This window comes from Microchirus variegatus, assembly GCF_963457635.1.
Source record: "Microchirus variegatus genome assembly, chromosome: 3".
Taxonomy (NCBI): domain Eukaryota; kingdom Metazoa; phylum Chordata; class Actinopteri; order Pleuronectiformes; family Soleidae; genus Microchirus; species Microchirus variegatus.
In genome coordinates, this window is record NC_139804.1 from 20,397,656 (window position 1) to 20,424,133 (window position 26,478).

General features: G+C 39.8%; 2 protein-coding genes across 3 annotated transcripts in view; one reads left to right on the forward strand and one right to left on the reverse strand.

The window, feature by feature from the left end:
• The window catches only part of pipox (pipecolic acid oxidase), a gene marked incomplete at its 5' end in the record, with an annotated part of 32,481 nt that extends 15,759 nt beyond the window's left edge, over positions 1 to 16,722 (forward strand). For both annotated transcript variants that reach the window (XM_083886080.1, XM_083886081.1), the window contains 3 exons: positions 2,292 to 2,441; positions 3,913 to 3,988; positions 15,173 to 16,722. In XM_083886080.1, the coding sequence (XP_083742206.1) occupies positions 2,292 to 2,441; positions 3,913 to 3,988; positions 15,173 to 15,303 (357 nt within the window). In that variant the 3' untranslated portion in view covers positions 15,304 to 16,722. The remainder of the gene's footprint in view (positions 1 to 2,291; positions 2,442 to 3,912; positions 3,989 to 15,172) is intronic.
• A 5,176-nt stretch (positions 16,723 to 21,898) lies between these two features.
• Positions 21,899 to 23,584, reverse strand: LOC310924369 (tripartite motif-containing protein 16-like; the record flags this gene model as incomplete). The annotated part of the gene is made up of 1 exon (XM_083886079.1): positions 21,899 to 23,584. One exon carries the CDS (start codon positions 23,582 to 23,584, stop codon positions 21,899 to 21,901), a length of 1,686 nt encoding a protein of 561 aa, XP_083742205.1.
• Between the last annotated feature and the right edge of the window lie 2,894 nt (positions 23,585 to 26,478).

Here is a 26,478-nt window from a genome sequence, read left to right on the forward strand (position 1 = left end):
TGTGATCATATCAGGCAAATGGCAAATTATGCAAATTAGGCATTGTCATCATTTAGCGACTTCTAGCGACTTTTAGGACAGCCAATAGCTACTTTCCTTACTTAGGAGTTGGCGACACTGTTTTCAGTTCTCATGTTTACAAACACAAACCCGGAGGGCTGAAAACTAACTGTGTACTATTTAATATACTTTCTATTGGTTTGAATCAAGACAAATGACCACAGATGTTGCACTTGCAATTATTATCATTATCAGACATAGATGGCCCACAGTTTGGCTGGAATGTTGCCACATGGACACAGTTGCTCTCCACTTACAAAAAAAAACAGCTGCAAAGTCATCAGTAAAGTGAAACGCGTCCTCAACATCAGATGAGTTGTGGGAGCAGTGCTGCGTTCGATGACACATCTCTATTTCGGGCACTATGGCAGGCCAGCGGGAGCTCACAGCCTAATAGCAGACCACACGCATAGAAGGGAGGGGGGCACAGATGGCGATGCCACGTCCTCCTATTCACTCTGAGACACAGTCACCAAAGCTACTGTGCGCCCAGGGATGGGACCATTTAACATCATTTGAAAGAAAATGTAGCAGAGAAGAATATTATAATTAGTCACATTGTATGTGTGAGAGAGAGTGAGAGATGCTTTTCTTTCCATGACTTACTTCTACACAACAAATAAGAATGGCTGCACAATATATCGAACATTTACCATGTAAATGTAGATCATTGTTTGGAGCAATTTACCTTCACTTAAATCCTCCCCTCACCATGTGAAACCCTGCCTATGTAGCGGACAGAGAAATGAGAAGATAAATGGTCAGACAATTGCAATGAGATTTTGCAGTTGGATTGAAATGATTTATTTAAGTGTTACTTCTGTGATGGACTGGCGACCTGTCCAGGGTGTACCCCACCTTTGCCCTGTGTCAGTTGAGACTGGCACCAGCACCCCCCCCCCCGGCTATCATGTGGAGGATAAAGTGGTAGAAGATGAGATTTGAGACTATATCTAATGTTGTTTAGAGAAGCAGAAAATGTTTTAAAGGGGGCAGTAAGATGTTCAGGGTTTTGTTTGTTGCTGTTTTTTTTTCAGCATCTGCAAATGCTAGCCAACCCAATATCAGCTTATAACTTCAGTTATTTGTTTATTTACCACATGTCATATTGTCATTGCAGTATGCAACAGCTGTATTACATTTTCCTCATATCACACAGCTTTACTGTTTAGTTTAAAAACAAGCTGACTCTGAAATGCATAGACTTGTAAATTAATATTAACAGCTGATATTTTATTTCTTTGCATTGTGATTTTGTGGTGTTAATGCAAAATGTTGAACATGCCTTATACCTAATGTCAGTGATGTTGTCTTTGAATTACTTTCTGTCCATTGGTGCTGTTAGCATTCCTTCCTCCCTACATCACCTCATGAATGTATTTGTTGGTGAAGGGCATTTATTCATCTACAAACAGCCCAACTTTCAAAAGTTGAGGCGATGAAGTGTTGTGGGATATTGGAAACGTTTTCTCCTCGGTTGGCTGTCAGAATACAGAGCTATTTAACACAGATTTTAACCACTAATATTTCACTGACAGCAGCATGAACATGCACTCGCAGTTTTCAGTTCATCATTTTCAGTTCATGTTTGTGTACATGTTTTATGAGTTGCTGTCACTAAATGAAAGGCTATAACAAACTCATTTCACACCTAAAAAAAATGTTCCAAATCATTCCCTTTTAATACCTTCAAGATAATAATAGAGAGGGTAATTTTGCCTGCTCTGAAGAGAGCAGAGAAGTTGTGCTGGTGGTTTCTTTTGCTCTGTGTCACTGCACAGATGGTGCACCTGCTGCTCTGAATTGAATTGGGTTTGCTGTGGATATGAAGACTTTCTGGCTTAAACTGCTTGGACTTGTTACTTGATTGGTGGCGATGGTCATGACAGTGAATATCGAGACAGAAACTGCACAAAGTAGCGGAAGTGGTAGAGTTTATGCTCAGTATAATCACAGATAAATGTTAGGGGGCAGCTGTGGATCAGGAGGTAGATAGTCCATCTAGGATAGTAGTCTAGGATTCAATCCCTGAATACAAATTGTCCTTGGGCGTAACACTACACTCAAATTACAATGTGAATATAGTAATTTTATGTACAAAGGACTATTATATAGACCATACAGACATCGAACATATGAATATACAGAATACACCTTACCAACAAATTGTGAGAACCGGATGTTGGTATAATTATATAGAAAGTATACTGACAATAACATCTTTTCTACAGATATGCCACCACATAGGCAGTCTGACAGACCCCGACCAGAGAGACAAGCAGACAGACAGGTCTGACATTGACATCCTTCAGCGCTACATCGCCCGCTGTTTCCCCGGCCTGCACCCTGAGCCTGCAGTGGTGGAGAGCTGCTTGTATACAGTAAGTATCCACAGTTGAATATCACAGTGTTTGTAATGGCTCTTTCTGTAAAGGGCTGTGATATTATGTGTGTCATCGGAAAATAGCACCCAGTTTTAAGCCTCCTACACAGATGTTTCTAATGACTGTGTTTCAGGCTACATATGAAAATGATGATCATTAGCACCTGTTTGGTATAATTAGTTAATCATAGACCTGACTTCAGTTCTACAAAACCACTCACTTTGTGCGAGTGTATCTAGCTGTTTTGTAGGCAAGGGGTGATCACACCAAATATTGATTTCATTTGGAATGTTCTTCTGTTAGCTCACTCTGGATTTTGTAAATTGAAAAAAAGAACAATTGGAACTTGTGTTTGCAAACGCATTATTTTTCATCAGCATTTTTCCCACCTGTTTAAACATTGTGCAGAGTACTGTATGTGTTTAAACACAGTTCATAATGAGTTCAAGTTCATCACTCTGCAGTTAAACTCCAAATTTAGTCTACAGTGTAAAGGTTTCAGTCTGACTGTATGTAATTTACTGGTGGATGTTTTTCACATAGCCATTCTTAGGTGGCAGATTGAGTTTGTGTGTGTGTGCGTACGTGTGTGTTTTTGCAGTAGTGCAGGCATTGTGCAGCCACTCTGCCCTCCAGCAACACAGCGCGCTGCTCTTACCACAATCACATACTGAGGCTGGAGGAAAACATAATATCTGTGACCTTGTCCAATGCCACTGAAAAACCTGACAGTCACACTCTTTTTCTCACTTCACAGCCAGTGAGCCGTTCCATCACCACTGATTCTTAAGACAGGACAGGGAGCTAAATGACATGTGTTTCTCAAGTTGCAGTGAAATGTTTTGAGTTCTCAAAGAGCAGAGGTTCTCGTGTATTCCATGTTGGACTATTTTCAACACATTACATCACATTTCCTATTATTCACAAAGACACAAAGACAGATCCAGCTGCAAAGGCCATATGGAGAGAGTATGCGTCTTTGTCAAATGTTTCCATGGACAGTACAGTGTGTTCACTTTTATTGTCTGCATGTAGTGAAATGAAGATATGGGAGAAAGAATGCTGCAGCACTCTTGAATAAATATGCAGACATTGCACTTGTTTCCATATACAGCAGCTCTGTGTCCATGTGCAAGTCAATCAGAAATGTCTTCATTCCTATGGTTGCCATGTTTGCAGAGGATTTTAGACGGACAGTATACTCATTATACTCAACTATTCAGCTGTTGACAGTCAAGTGGTGAACTATATAACTGACTAAAACAATGCATATTAACCACCAGACTTCTAGTAATATAGATACTTTTTGGAAGGCATCATTTCCATTTCAAAGCAAAAACAAAGCACAACAACATTGGCTAAAAAAAAAGCCAGATCATGTGGGATCAATATTGCTGTATAATGGTCAGAGTTTGTCAGTTTTTCCAACAGCACTTCACCATCATATATTTTTATATCTTTTTTGCAGCTAACTCCTGACCGTCACTTTGTGCTGGACTGTCACCCTACATACAACAACATTGTGATTGGAGCAGGATTCTCAGGTACAAAACACCACAGCATCACACAAAGTCGCTCAAACTGAAATAAAAGTGGTGACATTTGTGAAGAAAAGGCATTGCATTGTTGCCGATGCAGTGCAGACTGAGAGCCTAAAACTAGTGGCTCCACAAGGTTGAGCTGGGGCAGAGTGTCTAGAATTTAATTTTTGTCAATATTATCAAACATTTTCACAAAGCAAGCAAGACTTTATTGACTGAGCAAACAAAAATGAACCAATTCAAAATACACAATTTGCAAATTGCAAAAAATCTAAATTATTCTATTTTATTTGTTTGAAAATACACTATTTCTTTGCAATGATTGGAATTCCGCTTGCTCTGAGTCTTTTCTATTTGGGCTTCAAACTTGTTCTTTGCTTTACTTGTTTTTTTTGTTTGCAATTCTGTCCATGGGCGGGCCTTAGAAAGCTGCCTGCTGATTGGCTACTGGGTTTTGGTGACAGCTCAATAGACCGGAAGTAGACTTGCTAGGCTATGATTGGAGTCATTGTCTGGACTCATCCGTAATATTTCAAAGATAATTTGTTACAATTATTACATTTACAATTATATTTCCAAGTACCTGAGTCGGATGACTCAACAGCAGGCAGCTTCCTAAGGCCCATGGACAGAATCGAAAAACCAGGGAGCGCAAACGCAAAAGAGTCAACACAAACAAGAAGTGTATTTTCAGACAAATAACATACAATAATTTTGAATGATGAAATCATCATTTGCAATTTGTGTATTTTGATTTTGTGGCTTATTTTTGTTTGCTGAAAAGTGTTTGATAATACTGACACAAATCTAATTCCATAATTTTAACATGGTTGCAATGCTGATGTCCTTTATTTGAGATTACAGGTCTCGTTTGCTCATTAGCAGTAAACACAAAGTGCAGCTCAGCCTGATGAAAATGAAATAAGTTTGCACTTGGTTGTAAGCCAACGTACTGGAACAAATACACTTAAATGATATTATATGAAAAGTTAGAGGATCACATAAGTTATTACAGTACATCATGTTACCTTTGACTTGTCCTGAGAAATAAGCACAGCAGTCAAAAGACAACTGGCACAAAAGATGCAGGAAGTTAATTTACAACAAAATATCCAATACAAGATTTCTTTAGTTTCAAAATTATAGCAAATAACTAAACTGTTTTACATTATCAGCTCAGTATGTCGTCTAATTTCCCACTGTGAAAGGAGATTAATATCAAATGAGTGTGTGTGTGTGTGTGTGTGGTTGTTTGAAAATGTGTGTGCTCAAGAGTTCATATCTGTATGTATGTGAAGCAAAGTACTGGGTACTTTGAAATTGAAAGAAACAATAGACGTTTGTTCACATTGCGACACAAGGCATCATAGCCACAAGTTCATTTTGTGCACCAGCTCAGAATGAAGAAGAACATTAATCATCTTATCATGAGTCATGAGTAGGTTTAATGTAAGCAGTCTGCTGGGAAAAGAACCACCTCCAAGTGTTTCACAATCCTTCCCACTGAATTGACTTGACTGAGGGGTCGACTCAGTTTATGTATATGACATTTAATGTACTTAAGTATCAAAATCTGATATAAAATGTACTTAAGTTTTTGAAGTAAAAGTATTTAAAAAAGTGAGGGGTTAGGATGGAGCCATGGTTACTCAGTGGAAAGGGGAGTTGTCTTTCAACTGGAAGGTTCTGGGTTCAATTCCTGGCTCTGCTAATGTAAATCATGTGTCTTTTAGCAAGATACTTAACCCAATTTTGCAGTGTGTGATTGGGTGTGAAAGATGTAACCTACTGTAAACACAGACCATTACCAACTCTTCTTCTGATTTCTTTTTGGTAGTAACGAGTAAAAAGATTTTAAAAACAAATCAAGGAAATGTGCTCTGTACATGGAATGTGGCCCCTCTTTCTGGAAATGGTTATAGCAAATCTGTGAGAAGTAATGACAGTTTTCAAGACCGTCTTCCAATGTTCAAAGGAGTTGTATTTGTGTTACCGACACTTGATGTGCTTTTATAGAATTTGAAAACAAAATGGAAGGAAACATGACATTAAACTGATGCTTTCATCCAAAGCGACTTACATTGATCAATTCTCACATCCGGGAAAGGCAAGAAGCATTAAAGGCCCACACTGGGTATTAGCTGCCCTGCCCTGACTGGGATTTGAACCCCAGCCTGCCATACCAAGGTGTGTGGACTGTACCACTGATCTATACCAGCTGTCTTATCACGGATGGATGCAACATGGGGACAGATGATGATCATAATGACCTGAACAAATTACCAGCTAGGATTTGATTGCCATTAACAGATATGAGCCAAACAGAGTCAAGGTCACTTTCAGCCATAACAGTAAATGTGGCGATTCCCTATTAGACAAATACTGTATGTAACCTCACCTCACCTGACCCTTCCTGTAGTTACTATTTATTGTACTTCTTAACTTAACCCTGGGTTTTATACTGCACATGACAAAAGAGATTACTGAACAGTATTATAACACATTCACTATGTGGTGGTTTAAAATAATCTTCTAACCTTTCCCTTCTCAGTGATTCATCCCGAGTAAGAGAGGCTTAACAATAAGACAAAGAATAAGCATAGCATATTAAGTGAAAGACGATTAAATCAGCCAATGAAGTCCACATAACAAAACTGATTTCCAGGATTTCTTGCACGGTACAGTTATTTAAAGATAATAAGCGAAGAGCATCGCGTAAAACAGCAGGCGACTTCTTCTGCTGCTGTTGTTTAATATGAGGTTTTACATTTCAGGTCGACCAGCTCTTAAAGACAACTCAAACTAAATGGTAGATCATGCTTTCCAGGGGAAATTCAGCTGCATTTCATCAACAGTGGAGCAATGGACGGAATAGTGTATATTCTAAAAACAGCAGCAGGAGAATGGGAATGTTATTTATCTGATACTCCTAATATTATATTGGATTATCTTTTGAAAATACATAATAATCAAGAGGCTTGTCCTGAATGCCTTCAGCTCTTTTGTGACACACGTTCATGTGACATGAACTGCATTAAATAGAAAGGTCTGGGAACTTTAAAAATGACATGGTGTCAGGTGACAGTGATAAATCATTTGTTTCCCTCAGTAATGCCAACTCAGTACTGGATCAAACTCTGCATACTAATTGTTCATAGGGAGAGGTTTTGAAACGACATTTCGCCCTTGGACATAACTTTGAGGAAGACTGAGTGTCACTGAACGCAATTGGATCCAAGGTTAAATTTCACTTTGTCTCCAGTAGATGAGATATAGCTGTCATCTATAGAGGTTTGAGTTTATTCAAAATAAAATACTGGAGCCAAATGTGTCAAATGGGGTTTGTTAAGGTATTGAGCCATACTTGCCTTTGTGTGAGAAATTACAGTGCATTAAACAAAAGGGGAAGAAGGATGGATTCCAAAAAAAAAAAAATGCATGAGAGTGAGGTCTTTTAAATTACTGATGAGAGATAGTGCCTGAAGTTTAATGCTGGCCTTATTGATAAAAAAAAGTTTCAGGTGTTAACTCAGGACAGCTCAGGTCAGTAAAACTCAGCAGAAGTGTTTATGGTGCTAAATAAATGATTTGGTCTGTGAGCATTTTTGAAATAATCTTTGGTATTTTGACCGGATTTTTCCAAGAATATAGTATATTTGCTAGGTTTCTGGAGAACCCAAGTGTGTGTGTATGTGTGTGTGTGTATGTGTGTGAGAGCTGCACGATTGTGCGGCCATTGTGTAAAACGATGCATTATGTTTTTCACATGACTTTGTAGCATATTGAATAAACATCAAATGTTCCTAACTGTGAGTGATCGCACTGCGCTCTGTACTAAATAACATTGATTTATCTAGATTTACAGTAAATGGATTCCAATAGCACACTTTCTTATCCTCCCACAAACACTGACACTTTTAAGGAGTTTGGCTGCTTAACAAAATCAAAGTTATGGACAGCTGACCCAGGGGTCACAAATCAGCTGACTGAGTCGTGTCATTCTTCTCATTCCTCTCCATCTAATTACTCTCCTTGACATTTAATATACCTGGTTCTTTCTTCAGTCTTTTTAGAGAGACATATTTTTTGCTACTGGTTGATTTTCCTCTGTGGCAGCAGAATGTGATACAGCAGTCGTTAGAAACTCCTGTTGATTAAACTGGTCTAAAAACACTTGATGTTTCACTCAACCTATTAAATTAGCAACATCATAAGGCTACAGAAAGTCCATAATGCAACACTCAGCACTCATTAAAAGATCATAGTCACATTTTTATCCTCTCTGTTCATAAAGAATAGCTATTGTAATATAAAAATTAACATCTAGTCCTAGGATATCAGCTCATTATAAACCTATGTTTCGGGGGGAAAGCCATTGATTTATATTAGTGTCAGGACAATATCCTTTCTAATGTACTATACTAAAGTACATTTTTTGCCATTCACTCTCTTTTGGTGGTGTGTTAGTGTGCAGCTCAGTGTTAAAATGGCAGGTCAACTCCATTTTTTACACTCTTGTTTTACAAATGACATTTGGTTAGGTTTGATTTTAGGGTTTCTCAATTTAAAGGGAGCTAAAGAGACGATGTGAATAGGTAACCAGATGAAAAGTGTCCTGCAGTTGAAGCAGTAATATGGCTATGTGAATATGCCAGGTTAATTTTGGGGTAAAGACTGTTATAAGCTCTGTACCATATATGGTGTAGATTGAATCAATCATATGCAATAAATCCGTAGTTGTTGGTTTGTGACGCAGTTGTAGCTGAAACTGACGATTGGTAAAAACAAATGTGGAACTAAAATAGTCACTATTAAGACATATTCAAATCCCCACTGAGATTGATAGACCTGAGAATAGTTAGCTCTTTGTAGCTTGAAGGATTCATTTTAGAGACGGTGCTGTTGTCTCTTAGTTTGAAACATGTTTTAGTTAGAGATACAACATCTGAGTGAGGAGTTAAAATAAAATGAAGACAAAAAGCCTACCACACAGATCTAACATTTTAAAATACCACCCTCTTGAAGTGCTGAAAAGTGTTTGTTATTATAGGTTGTTGAAATGTGGATCAGGTTATCTGAACTGGCAGCAGTGGGTAATTTAAAGCTCGTCTGGGGAAAAAAATACCTGGTGAAGCATCTAGCAGTAATTAGTACAGGTATGCTGAGCAGCACGTATATAGAGCAGGGTGAGGGAAGTGTTGCCCAGGCACTTTGGAAATATGAATCTAAGCGGAACTAATAAAAGGCTTCAGCTCAGAGGACATTATTTATTAATGCACAGTTGATCATGCTTGGCAATTAGTAGTGCAAAAACAGGCTTCCTGTGACCCAGCTTACCCAGAGTCTTAATGTGGACACTTCTTTAAAAAAAAAAAGTTTCTTCTTTACCAGAGTAAGTTAAGTTTGTTGACAAAGTGCAGACGGCCTATCATTGATAAGGCCATGGTAGTTTTTCATCTTATACAACAGGGTCCCCAAATAAAAAGTCCATCTATGCCACTAATTGTGTAAAACTGAGGGCAGTCTCAGGTAACACTGAATAAGAGGCAAAGTCACCAGCCTATCACAACACCAGCATACAGAAATAGACAAACTCACATTCACACAAAGAGTCAAATTAGAATCTGTAATTAACCTAACCACCAATTAGCATGTCTTATTGCGAGGAAGCCAGGTTGCTTGGAGTTGTGCAAATTCCATACAGCCAGGCCTGGTCAAATCGGAATAAGAAACCATGAACTCAACACCCCCTCTCTAAAGATAATGAATCAGAAATCATGCCATGTGTGTGGTTTTGTTTGTTTCAGCTAATACGGCCCGCGTACATCATCCATTCATACAGGGCTTCCAACTATCAACTCCAACTTTTTGGTCTTGACCAAAATGGTGGACAACAGTCAAACAAATATAGGCGAATAGGAGTTACAGTGAAGTCAAATGAATACATTAATAAATGAAGGACAAGATGTTTATGATTAAACGGTGCAGTGTATCCTCCAGTGATTTTTGCTGTTGATGTCATTATTCTATTTCTGTTTTGGCTTTGTGATCAAAAACCAAGCAACATTATATGTATTGTATGATGTGTCCTTCATCTGAAAATCAGACCTGACTGAGGGAACATTAGTGTGTGTACAGTGGCACCACGGGCACAGGTGGGTGCAGAGAGCATTTATCCCATCGCAATGCAACTAAGTAATAGAATTGTGAAACTTCTGAAACATTTTCTGTTATACAGCTATCTGGAAAATCACTGGGCAACAAAATGCAGCGAACTCATTTGACAGACGCTTGACAGACTTCATCATAAGGATTTGTCATTAATCATTTAATTAATCTTGGAGAAAAGTTCAAGCTTTTGAGTAGTTAAGATTTTTTTAATCTACACCTAAGTGCTTGGACCCCAGTAGTTGCCTAAAGTATTGAAACATTGTGGATGTTTAGGTCTGTTCGAGTAGAATCTACACATTTGCAGAGTGTCTCATTTGAAATGCCACAAATATATTCACAGGAAAACAACCAACACAAATATGTGGGTAGATTTTGTTGATGTCAGAGTCACAATGAGACAGAGAAGAGCGACTTCCTTGTAAACCAGACTTGTTCGGATGTGTGCCAGGACAGCACAGATACAGCAGAAGCAGCCGCCACATGAATTAGAATCTCTTATTCCAGGATAACCTGGAAGCAAAAACGTGTGAAGAGCAGGGAATGTGTACATGTGTGAAGTGCGAACATAAAAAGCTCCAGCTGCAGGTAAAATCTGTGTGACCTACTGAAGGTCAGAGCCCTGAGGGTCGCAGTCAAAGAAGGATAAATACTGGATGAGAAAGGCCCAAATTGAGTCAAACCAAGGCTAGAAAGTGGTATGGGGTCTCTTTAGAGGGACCAGCAATTGTATCTGAGCCATGAGCCATGCAACATTCTGCTCATCAAACCCAAAGGTTTTTATTGACCAAACCAACAAGTTCATCAAGCTGTCACCATCACATCTGTGCAACACCTCATGATTCACAGTTGGCATGGTGGCGGCAATGAAAGTCTTTAGAAATGACCAGAGTCCCAGATAGGATTGCCTTGAATAAGACTGCGCCACAGATAAGACAAAGTGCCTTATACCTGTGGGGGTGATAAAAATATATGGAACACTTCTCAAGGGGCTCAAAACCTATGAATCTGAAAGTCCATTTGAAAAGCTCACACACCAGAAGCACAGCCAAGCCAACCTGATTTAAGTACTAGAGGGACCAGCACTCCTTTAAAACAGGGGAGCTAAAGTCCAGGCTGCATGCAGGAGCAGGAGATGATCATATCTGTATCTGCAGGGGGGGGGGGGGTGGGCAGAGTGCCATTTTTAGCAGAAAGGGTAAAGATGATGATTGTTTGGGGGTCTCAAGCTGAGATAGGGAGCCCCCAATAACAGCCAACAAATGTAGTCTACAGGAACAACTTTGTTCAGGCACAAGTACAACTCTTCATACCTGGCATTAAAATGCATCCCAGATGTGTCTCCTGTGAACACAAATTATCTGACCTGCCCTTTATTCAAATACATCTTCTGAGGACCAGATGTGTCCTCAAATCCCGTCTGAATGTGGTTTCTGTGATTTGAAGATGCATTCGGGATGGATTGGGAGAGTTCAGACATGTACTTAGCATCTGCCTGTGATTGTATCACTGAGGATGGATGTCAATACCTGGTTTGAATGAGGTCTTTGTTAAAATGCCGTCAAATTCTAGAATCAGCTATTTACTGGAGATTAAAATGTGTGTCCATGACTCAGTGGCTGCTCATTGATACACCAAAATCAGTAGGAAAGTGTTTTTATAGCTTCTTCACTGCAGAATAGATTTAAATTCAAAAAACTAACCCACCAAACATCAACCAAGAAGTCAAAAACGAAATAAATGTGATTATATATAGAGAACAATAATAACCTGTGACATGAGGCTAAGCTGAGAAAGAACAACCTTCAGGTTTGTTCATTCATAACAGATCCTACGTGAGCTTGTAGCAAATCTACCTATTTCAGATCACTCACAGCAATCATGGACATAATGTACAATCCGTACTTTTGCTTCTGTCATCTACATGACCTTCATCAGGCTGTTGTGTTCTCACTGCACTCCTTGTTGTCTTGTGATCAGGAACCAGTGTCATCCAACTGCTATCACAGAGCCGCAGAGCGCCGTCTCTTTGGACACACCGCAACTTCCACATATTCTAACAACATAGATCCTTAACTTTTAATTAGTTTTCGTCCATTGTGAAAGGTGGAAGAACTCCTCTCTTCTCCAACAATTACCTTCAGTGTATCTTGGCACTTTTCCATTTCTCCGTGCTGTCATGTCTTTTACCTAATTATATCTCAAATTAATAACCTGCTCACAATTCTCTACTTGGAGTGGAGCACAAGAACAGAAGTAGAAGTAGAAAGATTTGAATTACCACTGGTTTGCATAGTAATGATTTTACCATTCCTGAGGCCAAGATATGCTTTTGGTTTGGGGTTAGAAAGAATTAGGATTAAGCCGATTGCCTCACAGCACCATGTCTCTGCTGACCCATTTCAAAAGCTCCAAATAATACAGATGACAAAATGTGTCTTTTTTTTTGGTTTTATGGTTTTAAGACCCACAATACTGTGATTTGAAGCATGTAGTGGCTTCTTCAAAACTTCAACTTGTGTGTCTTTCCATCCCCATGCAACAAAGGATCCAACAGATTTAGCCTCCACTGTCTATATGCAGCTGACGAAGGACGGCTCTCACACAGCTTCTGATGTCAGACACAGCTCTACAGTATAATCACTGTATGGAGTTTTTGCTCCAGGAAGTCATTTAGTAGAGATTGTACATCTGCCAGATCATGGCGCAGCATATCGCTATTCAATTATAACAACAAATTAATATACCTCACATTAATTATAGGAGCCATTTATGTTGATTGTTGGCATGTCAGAGTTTTGTTTACAAATATTTCATAATATTATTTGGGACACCTGGTGGTAGTAATTGCACACACAGGGGTGAATAAATGAGACACGTAGGTGGCAGGAAATCACACATACACACAGGTAGGAGGGGACACAGTTCTCACCAGACTCACACCGAGCTGGATCAAAGCAACGCGCAGCTATGTCAGAACAGGAAAAATGTTTGGTATGTTTATCAAACAATCTAAATCAACAAAGAAGAAACAACAATTATATTAAAACATCCAGTTCATGCCTGTGTGTTAATGGCAAATAAAACTTAATGGTAATGTTTAAAACTGCCAGCACCTCTGCTCTGACTGTCGTTCTCATTAAAATTATATCTATAATGATTATGTATAATGTTATCATTATTTTCTGTGAAGTAAGCAGGGATGGCAGATTCCCATTTTATCTTCTATGACGTGCAGTGGCATACAAACAATGTTTGCTCCCAGCATTAGTCACCAAAACTCACTGTGTCCTTTTAGAACATGTCAACTCTTCTCACACTGCCTCTTCCCTGCCTCTGAAGACACTTTGCATATCTTGATTGTTTTTGTTTTTTTTGGTCTTACCACCACTTGTAAATCAGTACGGTGTGCATGTGCATAAATGTGCACATTGCAGAGAAACAATACAGGGCACTTGGGAGATGCAAATTGAGAAATAAATGTCTTGTCTGCAGCAGCCCCAGCAGGTATGCAAGGCTGTGCTTTAGGTTAAGAAATCCTTTGAGCTAAATGCTAATATCATCTCACCAGATGGTCTCCCTGTCAAAGATAATGCAATGTTGTTTACCATGGAGACTGCATTATATAATAATTATAAACTTTATTTATATAGCACAGTCCAATCAAGCTTAATCAAATATTACAAGGAGTCTTCCCTGGTAAGGCAAGGAAAGAAAGAAGCCCAACAGATCACACAATGAGCAAACACTAGGCATTAATGGAGAGAAAAATCTCTGGAAGAACCACACTCAAAGATATACTGACATCTGAACATATACCCTATACCCAATGGCCAAAAGACTGGGTATATCAGTTTTTTTCACCAGTTGAAAAGTGTTTTATCTGCTTTCACTGTGTTTAATTAATTCACTCTGTTTAATTTTTGGCTAAAATGCACATTCATTAGCGTAGTCTTTACCCATGAATGTTTTCAGTGAATCCTAACAAATAAAATAAAATATTATTATTATTATTACAAAGCTCAAATACAGATTTTTTTTTTTCTGTCGCAAAAAACGTTCTCACAGCTCAGGTCCCCGTGGAGGAAGTTGCCTGCTTTCTTATCTTGTCACAATACTTTGAAACTCCTGAAAACATGCATTAAACCTCCAGCATTGATGTATCACCAAACCCTAACCCTGAGTGTTTAATTGGTGAGTTTCTTGCTCATGTTACTATATACTATATGTTAATGTTAATTATTATCAGCACTGTAGCTTCTCAACAGCCCCAGTAAAAAAAAAAAAAGCTCAGGACCATATTTGACAAGTTTAAAGGGCTTGTAAATAAAACAGAAGAAAAAGTGTGTTGCCTTCCTCCCCCTCCTTCACATTGTGCATTTGTCATCAAAGCCCAACACAAGTGCTTTAGAGCAAATGCTGGGGGGTTGCCATGGCTACAAAATCACCCTGTGGGTTCGGCCATCTATTGAGGTTTTTCTTTCTCCTTCGGTGGTGAGATGAAAACTCACATGGCCAAACTGTCGGAGCCAAGCTTTTATGACTTCAAAGCCAGACAGAATCCAGGGGAGCTCTGAGACCTTTGTCAGATGGCAATGAGCTGCATTCTTCAAGCCCGGTTGACATTCAAAAAATTTTCCTCTCAGACCTTAGCAACAGGAAAAGTCAGGCTGCATTTTGAAAATAGATGCCCTCATCTCAGACCCTGGGCTCGAGCACAAGAAACCATTATGCAAAGAAAGGACAAATCATCCTTACTTAGATTTTAGTCCCGATTCACCAAAGTGAATAGATGCTCGGTGACAGGCATCGCAACAGCTTTGCTCTTCTTTTATGCATTCATTCATGTGTGGCTTGAATCCAACGCCTGACTCAGACAAAAGCCCAGAGATGCAGGTTATTTATAGGCTACAAGGTGCAAAAGCATGACTCACTTTCATTAGTTCATCCATTCATCTGACATAGCTTAATGACCTGTGAATGTACATCGCTTATTGTCTTGACTTCTCTTCTTCTCAGGTCACGGCTTCAAGTTTGGACCAATCATCGGCAAGCTTCTGAGTGAACTCAGCCTGGGACAAGTGCCCTCCCATGACCTTTCACCTTTCCGCATCAAACGCTTCCAGGAAAAGATGAAATCAGCTTTGTAGATTTGAGCCGGTGCTCGAGCATGAAGGTATCCTCAAGATGTCTACAAATTCTTGTATGATTTGAGGATGTAAGTTCTTTTAATTAAGTTATTGAACTCAATCGCACAGTGGTTATAACATGATCACCAAAAGTGATCTCCAATCATAAGCTGTTTTCAAACTCTAACTCTTGATGTTTACAAATTGCTTCTGGACACTTTGCCTGACAGGTGAATGTATACAGCATCCACATGAGCTATGGAGCTTGGCTCAAGTATGAGTTATAGAACGCTGTGACATTTTCCTTCTGTGTTATCTGGAAAATTGACTCAGTGGATTTTAAGTGCACGTCTGAAAGCAGCTATAGCAGCAACACATTAAATCACTGACAAACTGTTCAATGTTCAGGCCTCATGTGCTGTTTAATGAGGGCAAATAAATCATATTCTTACTGCATTATAGTGTAAATGGATGCTTCTGTCTGGGATGAACATGTGTGATTACAGCTGCGTCACTTCACCTAAGCAACAACTTTTGTGTACATGTCATTAAGCCCAGCCTTTCTAACAGTGTAAAACTGAGAAGAAACAATAGCTCATTTACAAATGGTTTACTTAAACATTGTGTAATCAGTTTACCAACAATCAAAACACTGTGTGGTTCACTGCCTGGACTTGAGGACCTTTTACTGTATCTTGGCAACATGGCAACAATGCAAATTAACATCTAACAATTAAACTTGTATACCCTCTGGGCTTTCCTCACTTATTAAACTTACATACACATTCTTAAAAATGATGGTGACCATAAAAACAGTATCATTCCTGTGTTGCATTACCCCTGATTATATCAAAATACTCGTCTGTCTATCATTATCTTTACATTATGAGGTGTTTTCTTAACCCTTTAACACCTAAGTCTTTCTTGATTATGTTAACCAGAAAAGATGATTTTGCCCAGTTTTCCAGAATAACTTTCAATATATTGCAGATATTTACAATTTACTGCATGTTAAAATAGTGCATTAACAATTTACACTATTCTCCTCCTACTTCATGATCATAGTAGAATTTATTCAGCAACAAACAGCCAAACATCTCCTCCACCTCCTAATTGGATAAAGTGGAAAAGAGTCTTCTTCTTGATCTACTGTCAGAGCCCTGAAACTGTGTGAATATAGAATACTATTTAACACAGATTTTAGCTGAATGATTTCACTGACAGCAGCCGGATGTGAAGCTGTAGAGCTGCATTTGAAATATAGATATTATTTTTTTTTGTCACTTTTATTTTAACACCATATGGTTGGTCTGCACTGATGCTATATTGCATCCAGTTGTGCGTTTGAATGGATGAAATACGGAACTATGTGTCGATCAATCAGCTGTCTGGTTGTCAAAAGCTACGACCAGTAAAGAGCACCGTTATTGTTTTAGCAAGAGAACCATTATCAACAACAAGATTCTAAGATGTGTTGTGCAATTGTAAAATTACCCATCTGTGACATGGATCGTAATAAAACAAGCTTTGTTCTTATTGTCCTGTATGATTACATGCTTCTGTAACCCTCACTCTCGCGTCGCAGCATTCACCATTCTGCCAGCTGAGTACATGTTTAAAAAGTCATAAGCCATCAAACCATTTGTGCTGGAATGAATCAGGAGGTTGTATTTTTCCATGTAGTGGTAAACATTTAAATCACCAATCAGACGGCCTATTACAATCGATGCCAACCAAGGCCATCAGCAGGAATGAGGAAATTATGCTGTGGAATGGCAGAGATCACTGAGCCATTTGCTCCCTTGCCTCTAAGTGACTTCAGACTGATAGCAAAGGACCATTATGCAAATTAAAGAATTACAAGTACATTAAACATGCAAATGAATATATTCAACCACTAGTAATCATCAGGCAGGGCCAACTAAAACACCCCTCTGGAACAAAATCTACCTTCTAAAACCCCACTGAAATTTAAATAAATGGCTGTATAAAACAGCTGAATTGTACGGAGCCCCCATATTTTTTATTTTTTTACATATTTTTTGGAAAGTCGAGATCTCGAGTTTCCAAGAAATATGAAAAAAAATTATGATTTTTATTTTTTATTTTTTCATCGTTCTTTGGAAACTCGAGATCTTGAGTTTCTTTTGACTGCAAACAAGCACAAATAAAACAACTAATGATGAATTCAAGAATAAACGTGACTGTCCAACTTCAGAGCATGAATGAAGCTGAGTCTGACGGAGATGCAGCTTCAGGGAGTGAGTGGTCTGTGGGATCGTCTGACGTGAGCTCTGACAGCGATTCATTTTCTGCCTGTTCGCAAAAAAAATGCCGACTGGAGTCTCGTACTCCTGCTTCTACTCTCACTAATTCAGGTAATTATCCAGGTATGAAGTGAAACTCTAAGTAAAAAGCATTAGTAAACAATGGCATTATCACAATCGAAGTATAGGGCAGGAACATCACCACAGATAAGGCGCAAATGCCGCTGTTCACAACACAGGTGCTGAAAAGTGACATCGCGTCACTCGCCGTGTATCAGGGCAAAACTAAGAAAAATGTCTGCATTTTGAGCACTGTCCACACGGCTATGACAATCACGAGTGGGCAAAATTCTAACCCAGACACTGTGACCTACCACAACAGCACCAAGTTCGGTGTGGATGTGCTTGATCAAATGGCGAGAAAGTCCTATGAGACAACCAGAACCTTATCATTTATGTATTTAAAGCACAGTGTACCAACTGTGGTAAACACAAAAGAGAAAGAAGACTCCAGGTGTGAGAAATGGCGCATGACTAGTAGTGCCACTAGTGCTTTGCACAGAATATCTTGTGTCACTTCTTTGTTTCCATTGTAGCTGAGGCAGTGGTAGACTGATGGAAGATTGTACAGTACATCATGTTGCCAGTCAGTCATGTAATGGACTGAATGTGACTGAAACAATCATAACAAAGTCCAATGGATCATAGTGATCCTCTGGCTCTGAAAGTGGGATTGTGCGAACTTGACTCAAGTTGCAAAGCTTATAATGGCATCCAGTCCACATACAAGAATCCTTCATCGTACAGTTAAGTTTGCACAGTGAAGTTATTGAAGTTTTATTAGTGTGCTGGTTTCTCAAAGTGTGGGTCACAGAGATTTACCCTTCACAAGGCTGCCCTTTAAGTTATTGTTGCTCAAGAAGATGATCCACTTTGTTTGCTCTGTCCACATTTACCCTGTTGTCAACAAGCAGCAAGTGCATTCATTAGATTTCAGAAAACAGGAAACAAGTACAAACAAAGACATTAATAGATGAATATGTACATTACTCATTAGCAATAAAACACTTCTGCTACTAACAGATGGAACTTTTGTGTCTGCGTAGCTTTATATTCTATTCTGTTTTATGTCATCAAAGTCACACCTGTTGGTAGCAAAAGGAAGTTTTTGTGCTACTCTGTAGATAAATAAAACAACTTAGTTGGGTTGGTAGCACTGTTGCCTCACTATAAGAAGGTTCTGGGTTTGATTCCCAGTCTGGGACCTTTCTGTGTGGGTTTCCGCCCACAACTATAAAAATTTAGACACATTCATTCAGGTTGGTCTATTGCACAGGTGTCAAACTGCCGGCCAAACCCTGGGCCATTTGCAGCCCCCCACTTAATATTATGTTATAATGAAAACATGGCCCTCGACCTCACCATCTTTTGAGCACAGTGTGTAGCTGAGGCACAGCTGTCAGCGAGGTGACACAATATTGTATAATATATGTTTGTTAGCAATGTTAGCAAAGTTGTCGAAAGGTTTTGCGGATTCAAAAACGGTGTGACAATGGCAACCAACTCGCCACGATACAGGAAGCCCTATATGCCTAGATGCCCTATAACTTCAGCATAGATTGAGTTCTACCTAACTTCCTGAAACTTCGTGGGAAGACCATCGCCTCAACTCAACAGGAAGACGGCCTTTTTGAATTTGGCGGACATTTTGGCAATTTGCGAATCTATGTACGTTTCTACAAAGCTACGTAGGAAATCTATGCACGTTCCTACAAATCTATGTAAGAGCAATGTTAGCAAAGTTGTCGAAAGGTTTTGCGGATTCAAACGGCGTGACCATGGCAACCCTTGGCGAACTTGACCATTCACCACAATACAGGAAGTGCCCTATAACTTCAGCATAGATTGAGTTCCACCAAATTTTCCGAAACTTGGCGGGAAGACCATGGCCTCAACTCAACAGTTGTTGAGAGTTGTTTTTTCCCCCCACTTTTTGTTCTCCAGGCCGGCCCCCTACTAGACGTTCATCGGCCCCCAGGTCATTTGACTTTGACACCCTTGGTCTATTGTGAGGCGGCCCACTCACTCACAGCAGCTCTGATTGACCCTCCATCTGACCTCCTACAGTGACTTAAAAGGAATTTAAGATTTTAGAGACCAGAAACAGATTGTTTTGTTTTGAGTCCACTGTGATACAAAGATTATTCTCATCATTCTCACATCCAAGTAAACATTTGTGGGGAATTTGAAAGGGTTCTCTCAAAGCATTAGCTCTGTCACAATTATTAAATAATTATGGTTTTGCAATTTTCTTAATAATTGTCACAATTGGCTTAAAACTTTTTATATAAACAGGTGGATGACGCAGATATGTCCCACCATTGCTTGTTTGACTGGCACTACTGTCCACCCTCACAGACTCTGAAGCACATTCACAGTCAATCAGTGAGGCCATAGGACACATTATGGTCACGTTCCATAATTTGGCATCATTATAGGCTTTGTCCAAGGGAGTTACCCACAATTCACAGCATTTAGGCAACAAACCAATTGGCAACCTAACAAGTTACAATAAATGGAGCAACCAACTCTATCAGTGACATTTTAAGACAAAAACTGTAGTTTTGTAATCAAAAGAAGATAAAATGTGATATTAAGTGTATTAGTTCTCCATAGTCCTTCCATTTAGATGGCGTCACAAAGTTCAAAGGCATCGTCACATCAGAGGTCAAAGATCCAAATTTTGGTTTTTCTATGAAAAAAATGTGTCTTTGAGGTTTATGTCTGTTTAAACAGTTTAATAATAACAACTTATGAAGTGGTACTCTTGTGGTTCGTCTCCAATCTGCAGTTTGAGTGTCCTGATTTGACCTAGATTTTCTACAACGCTCCTCCCCGGTCACTCATACCCACAGGAGCGAGAGTGACAGAAACGGAGATGTTGCAGGTTTTTTCTACAATACTTTGGTAAGTTTTAAGTGTTGTTGATCTGTCTTTAACTGTCCAGACTGCATCCAGGAAGCTTAGAGCTGTGAGGTGCCGAGGTGCAGACACAGTCATATACTGTAGGTGTGCGATCACAACTGTGAGAAGCTAAAATCGTGATTGTGTTTAAAAAAAAAAAAACGCCTACAGAATATCCACATTTATGTTTAGCAGTAGAATCTTCTCTGTGTTTTCAGTGACAGTGTTGCCGTACGAAGCTTCACTTAACTCATCACTGCAGACACGAAAAAAAAAAAAACTGTTAAGCCATGGTGAGGAGATGTCTGACAACAAAAGTTACGCAGTACAGCTACAAATAAACCATTTAGAAACCGAGAGTACCCATGTGAAACAGGTCACATTAATGTTTGGATGAAAATAAAGTTTTAAAGAACAAAAATGTGTAAACTTAATAAATCAGGTTCAAGTACTTTATTTATACCCACAGGTAGATTTGTTGTGCAACACGATGAGAAAATAGTTTGAAATTCAGTTTTAAAACAAACTAAACATACTAATAACGAAACCAGATAAAAATATAACAGGACACAGTGAGATCACCGCTAATTAAGAATACAGGCAAGATAATTAAATATCAGTACAACAAAACAATGAAACACAGTCATATAGATTCGATCACTGTTCAAATGATGTGTTTCCTTAAATAATGTCGGCGCGAAATACCTTTTTTGCTTCACAGTTCAGCCTGTCAGTCCCAAGGTACTCACTCGTAAGATACTGTGATTTTTAATTACAATTACGTCTTTTGTGTGTTTACCTCCTGAAGACAATAATGCATGTTTAGTTTAGTGGAGATAAGACTCCTCAAACTGATCCTGGTCAGAGAGCAGACTGATAATAACAGAATCACCTGCAACTTTATCATGCTTTGGTTGTCTCATCTGCCCCGACACATTTATCACAGCCACTTCTTTTAAGAAATGGCAAGAATCTGCAACGGGCTCCGTCCTTGGCTGTTTTTCCACCAGCCACACACGTACCGTCTTGCAGCGCATCTGTTCCTGACCCTTGCATCCCACTCTCTGTTCCTCCTGAGCTTGTCAAATCCTGTCTTTTCCTTTTATACTCTTCTGAAGTCTGGCTCCCCCGGCCAACTGTTCGAATTCCTTCATTTCAACCTCACCAAACTTCATGTAGCCACGTTTGTAGAACAAAGACAGGTTTCTCTTTTCTTGTGGAGAACAGTCAGGATCTCGCTCACTGATTCCAGCTCCACTTCAACAAGCTCAAACAACAGTGACAGGACGTCAAAGTACCCGCCCTCGACATTTGATTGGCAGGCGATTACAGCATTGAGACCAAAGGAGTTAAAGATGAAAACAGAATTAATCAATAGCTCAAGTCTATTTGAGTTCACAGAACTCAGCTGTGTCGCCATAATAATAACAACCAACTCCAGCATAGAGAGGCTGAGTGAAAGTGGTCTGAACTCTGTGAAGGAGAGTCATAGTGTCAGAGACACTGTAGAAGGACAGAAGTCCTGCACTGTGATCCAGGTACACGCCCACTCTGGGGGACACAAGTCCAGAGACATTAGTGCTGACGCTGTTGAAATAAAAGTCAAACCTGTTCGGGTAACAGTCCAACACCCAGGATTTGTCATTTAATCCAAACACACATTCATCCGATCTCCCTGATCTTCTAATATTCTTGTATGTGACTGCGACAGCGACACCTTCTACTCTCCACTCCACCTCCCAGTAACAACATCCAGTCAGACTCTCCTGACTCAGGACCTGCCACCAGTAGGTAAATCTGTCTGGGTGACCGGTATAAGACTGACTTTCTCGCGTCACTGTGACCTTTTTGTTTCCCCGAGATAATAACAGACATGTGTGTGCAGTGTTTGGATCCAGTGTGATTTCCTGTGAATATTTTAAGAATTCAGCTCTGGTCTTGGGCTCTGGCTGTGGCAGTGAAACTTTGACTTGAGTCACTTTCAACGAGAGGTTTGTCCATGTTTTAGTCAGGATGTCCTGTAGCTGACCTCTAATCTGTGAGACAACTGCCGTCACACCCTCAAAACAGCTCAAAGGACGAAGAGTGATGCTGGAGGAATGTGTCGACGGACAGAGTGCTGACAGGGACTGATATTTGAGCAGAACACGGTTGTGATCCTCTGTGTGTGAGAGCTGCTGCTGTTCAGCTTCTTTTCTCTTCAACTCGATGATCTCCTGCTGCAGCTTCTCATGAAACTCTTTAACAAGGCTCAGTTCACTTTCCTGCTGGGATCTGATCTGCTGAGACAAATCAGAGCTGCTTTTCACCAGTAGACGCACCAGCTCAGGGGCCAGCTCAGTGAGGATCTTCTCAGTGTCCTCCACTGCTTTATCGGCAGAGCAATTGTAAGCCTCCACCTCCTGTTCCAGCACCTTCACATCATTCTCTCTATCCCGGAGTCTCTGCTGGATTTCTGTTTTACTCAGCTGGAGCTGTCTCTGCCCCTCTGTCATTTCTGCTGCAGCCAAGACTGTGTCGTGGCCTTTATGTTCATCCACAGAGCAGATGTAACAGACACCCTGCTGATCAGTGTGGCAGAACATCGTCGTCACCTCACCATGACGGCAGCAGATGTTCTCCAGGAACTTCGTGGATGGTTCAATCAGCTTGTGGTTCTTTAAAGGATGCAAGTCATAATGAGGCTGAAGATGTTTCTCACAGTAAGAGGCTAAACAAACCAAACAGGACTTGAGAGCTTTCAGTTTCCGTCCAGTGCAAACATCACAGGCCACATCTTCAGGTTTAGCATAGCAATAACCAACAGGGGCAGCTTGGAGTCCAGTCTTTTTTAGCTGCTCCATTAAATCTATTAAGGTGGTGTTTTTCATGAGGACAGGCCGTGGTTCAAAGGTCTGCCTACACTGAGGGCAGCTGTAGATCATCTCCTCATCCTCTGTGTCCCAGTGCGTTTCAACACAGTTCATACAGAAGCTGTGTCCACAGGGAATAGTCACCGGTTCCTTGAGTAGATCCAGACAGATTGAACAGCAGATTGCATCCCGCTCTAGCTGAACTCCTTTATGCGCCATTTCTCACACCTGGAGTCTTCTTTCTCTTTTGTGTTTACCACAGTTGGTACGCTGTGTTTTAAATACATAAATTATAAGGTTCTGGTTGTCTCATAACAGATGAAAGGATCGAAATGAGAAAACTGACGACATCACATACAGGTAAGGATTCAGAGTCAGTGCCACTCTTTATTCACTGGGTCAGCATTAATTATTTGCCATTTTCAACAATTTGAACACAAGAACATTTTGTTTGTTCTGATTACTTTTTCTGCTCTTAAAAATTTTTTTTACTCTATCTGTAATTTTTCCAATAAGAGATGAATTGGTATGGAGGACCGAAGGCAATGGTTACATTTACAGATCATAGGAAATGATCCACATGGTGGTGCACATCCAGCACTGTTGCCTCACAACAAGAAGGTTGCTGGTTTGCGTCCCAGTCCAGGCCTTTTTTTGTGTGGAGTTTGCGAGTTTGCATCCCTGTGTGCATGTTTCCTCCCACATGTCCAAAACATGCAGAGGTTAGTTGGACACTCTAAATTGACCGTAGCTGTGAGTAAATAGTTGTTTGTTCATTGTATACTTGTCTTTCGCCCTGTCAGCTTGGATCGACACCAGCAACCCCACGACCCTAATGTGGAGCATAAAGTGGCAGATAATGAATTAACGAATGAGGTCAAATGAAATGAAATAATGTTTTTTTTCCTGTGGAGGGCAGCATTGCACCTCTTGGTGTACAGCCTGCCAGAAGTTATTCGAAGTAGACCAGTCCTTTTCTTAAAGCTGACCTAAACTGGAAGTTCCAATTAACACTGTTTTTTTAGTGTGTATCTGCGTCATTACCTTGTTTAAGAAGCCCTGAAGGTTCAAAACAAACAGTTCAGCCACTGCTGAGAACGCTGTGTTTTATTGTAATCTCGTGCTCAGCGAGATCTCTGAAAAAAGCCGGTTACGTAAACACCGGTTCTTAGGAACAGCAGATCGTCCTGCTCCGGGCACTAGTCCTGGCACATCTGGTTGCATACATTGAACTGCAGAAGAAGAATAACGTCCGTTGTGAAGGTGTTTCACGAGTGTCTTCTGACTCTGGGTCTGACTCCGGGTCAAAGTCATAAAAGGGACTGCGAGTAGCAGTGCATCCACTGTTCCAGAGGGGGGAGCTGAATATGTCACTTCCGGGTATTGGCCAATCACAAGACAGTTGGGAAGGCTCTACGCTGGCTGGCCAATCACAACACACTCTGTCTTCTGGGGGTGAGATTTATGTCTGAAATATCATGGCTCAGGACAGCGTCAGAAAAGACAAATTTCTATCGGCTCGTTTACAGCAACTAGGAGGTTTTCGACCATAAAAACAAGTTAATGTACGTAAGTAGACCTCCATAAGTAACATATGTGCAACAGGACCACTCTGTGAGCTTTTTACGCTTCTATTCTGCCTCTGTTGAGTCTTTAAATCATACTGATTACTGAGCCCTGCAGCAGCAGCAGTTTATCTTATCCGTCCTGGTGATGTGTGGGACAGAAATGTGTAACAGGAATGAATCCTGCTCTCTGATGGTGCAGTGAAAGGACATGAGACTGTTCACCAGCCTGGCTTCTCTCTGAAAAACATCAGTGTCCTTCATTAACCTTTTCAGCAAACAGCCACATGACTGTGAAAGAACTAAACGACCAAGACATTCAGTCTTGCTTTTTCGAAGATTAACCACGATGACGAGTGTGTATTTGTATTTATTTCTTTGTGAGGTCCAAGTAAACGTACAATCCTGTGTTTGTGAGGACATGTTGACCTTGTTGGGACATTTGTGTCTGGGCCCCACAGCTTTAAAGGGCTTTTTCAGGGTTAAGACCTGGTTTTAGGGTTAGTTTGGTACTTTGCGGTGATGTGTTCTCAGTAAGACATGAAAACAAGTCTGTGTGTGTCGGTTGCCAGGTGAGACCATGTCCTTCACTGACAACAACCAAAGATTCACAGTAATGACGTGTCACTGGAATCAATGTGGTGTTAAATTTGTACTTCATTCCTGAGGGAGCAGTTTGAGATGAGAAGCAGAGAAAAATATTTATCCGAACAAATAAATTGCATTGTGAAGAGAAATGACATGCAGTCAAAAACTTTCATTTGAGCAAACAAATTAAATGTATTCGATCAAGTCAACATATTTGAGTGTTTATCTGAGATAATAAATGGAATAATCTCAAAACCTTCGCTCTTTACCTGCACACACAGTCAAGTGTTGGTTGTATTTGGGCCACTAAATCCATCAGAGAAGGTAAATTCAGTTTTACCAATGTGAATTTCCAGTTTAAGTGCTTCATGCTCCGAATCTAAAATTGCTTGCTTCGGAATGATTCCACAAATACCTACTAGATTTCCACATGGAGCTGCACACTGGGAGCCTCGATGTTACAGTTGTATTTCATTATGTACAGAAAATAATGTTTGAATTTAACACTCTACCATAATGTTTCATACGTCACATCAACACTTGTGAAGCGACAAGAAAGTGAACTACATTTATGAAACAATAAATCTGTGACAAGTTTGTTTTTATAAAGAGGATGTTGAAAAAACTCAACATGCAAAATATGATCTTTGTGGCTTCATCTATCAAGGAAAAGAGTAAGAGAGAGACATTTAAATTCCCAAAGAAAAATAAATCCCCAGAAAATGGGATTTGTAGATGCTTAAGAATAAAATCAGGCGTATCAACCTCAGCTGATATTGTACTTTGTTTGTGAAAATGTTTGAAACTTATCAAATTATAAAAGTTCAACTGAAAATGTGTGTTTTTTTAAGGTCCTGAACGTCTTTCTACCTGCAGCAGTTCTCACAACAAAACCTTGACAACATTGTCTATTAGATCATCGAGTTGAAGAGAATATCAGTCCCTGTTATCACTTTTCAT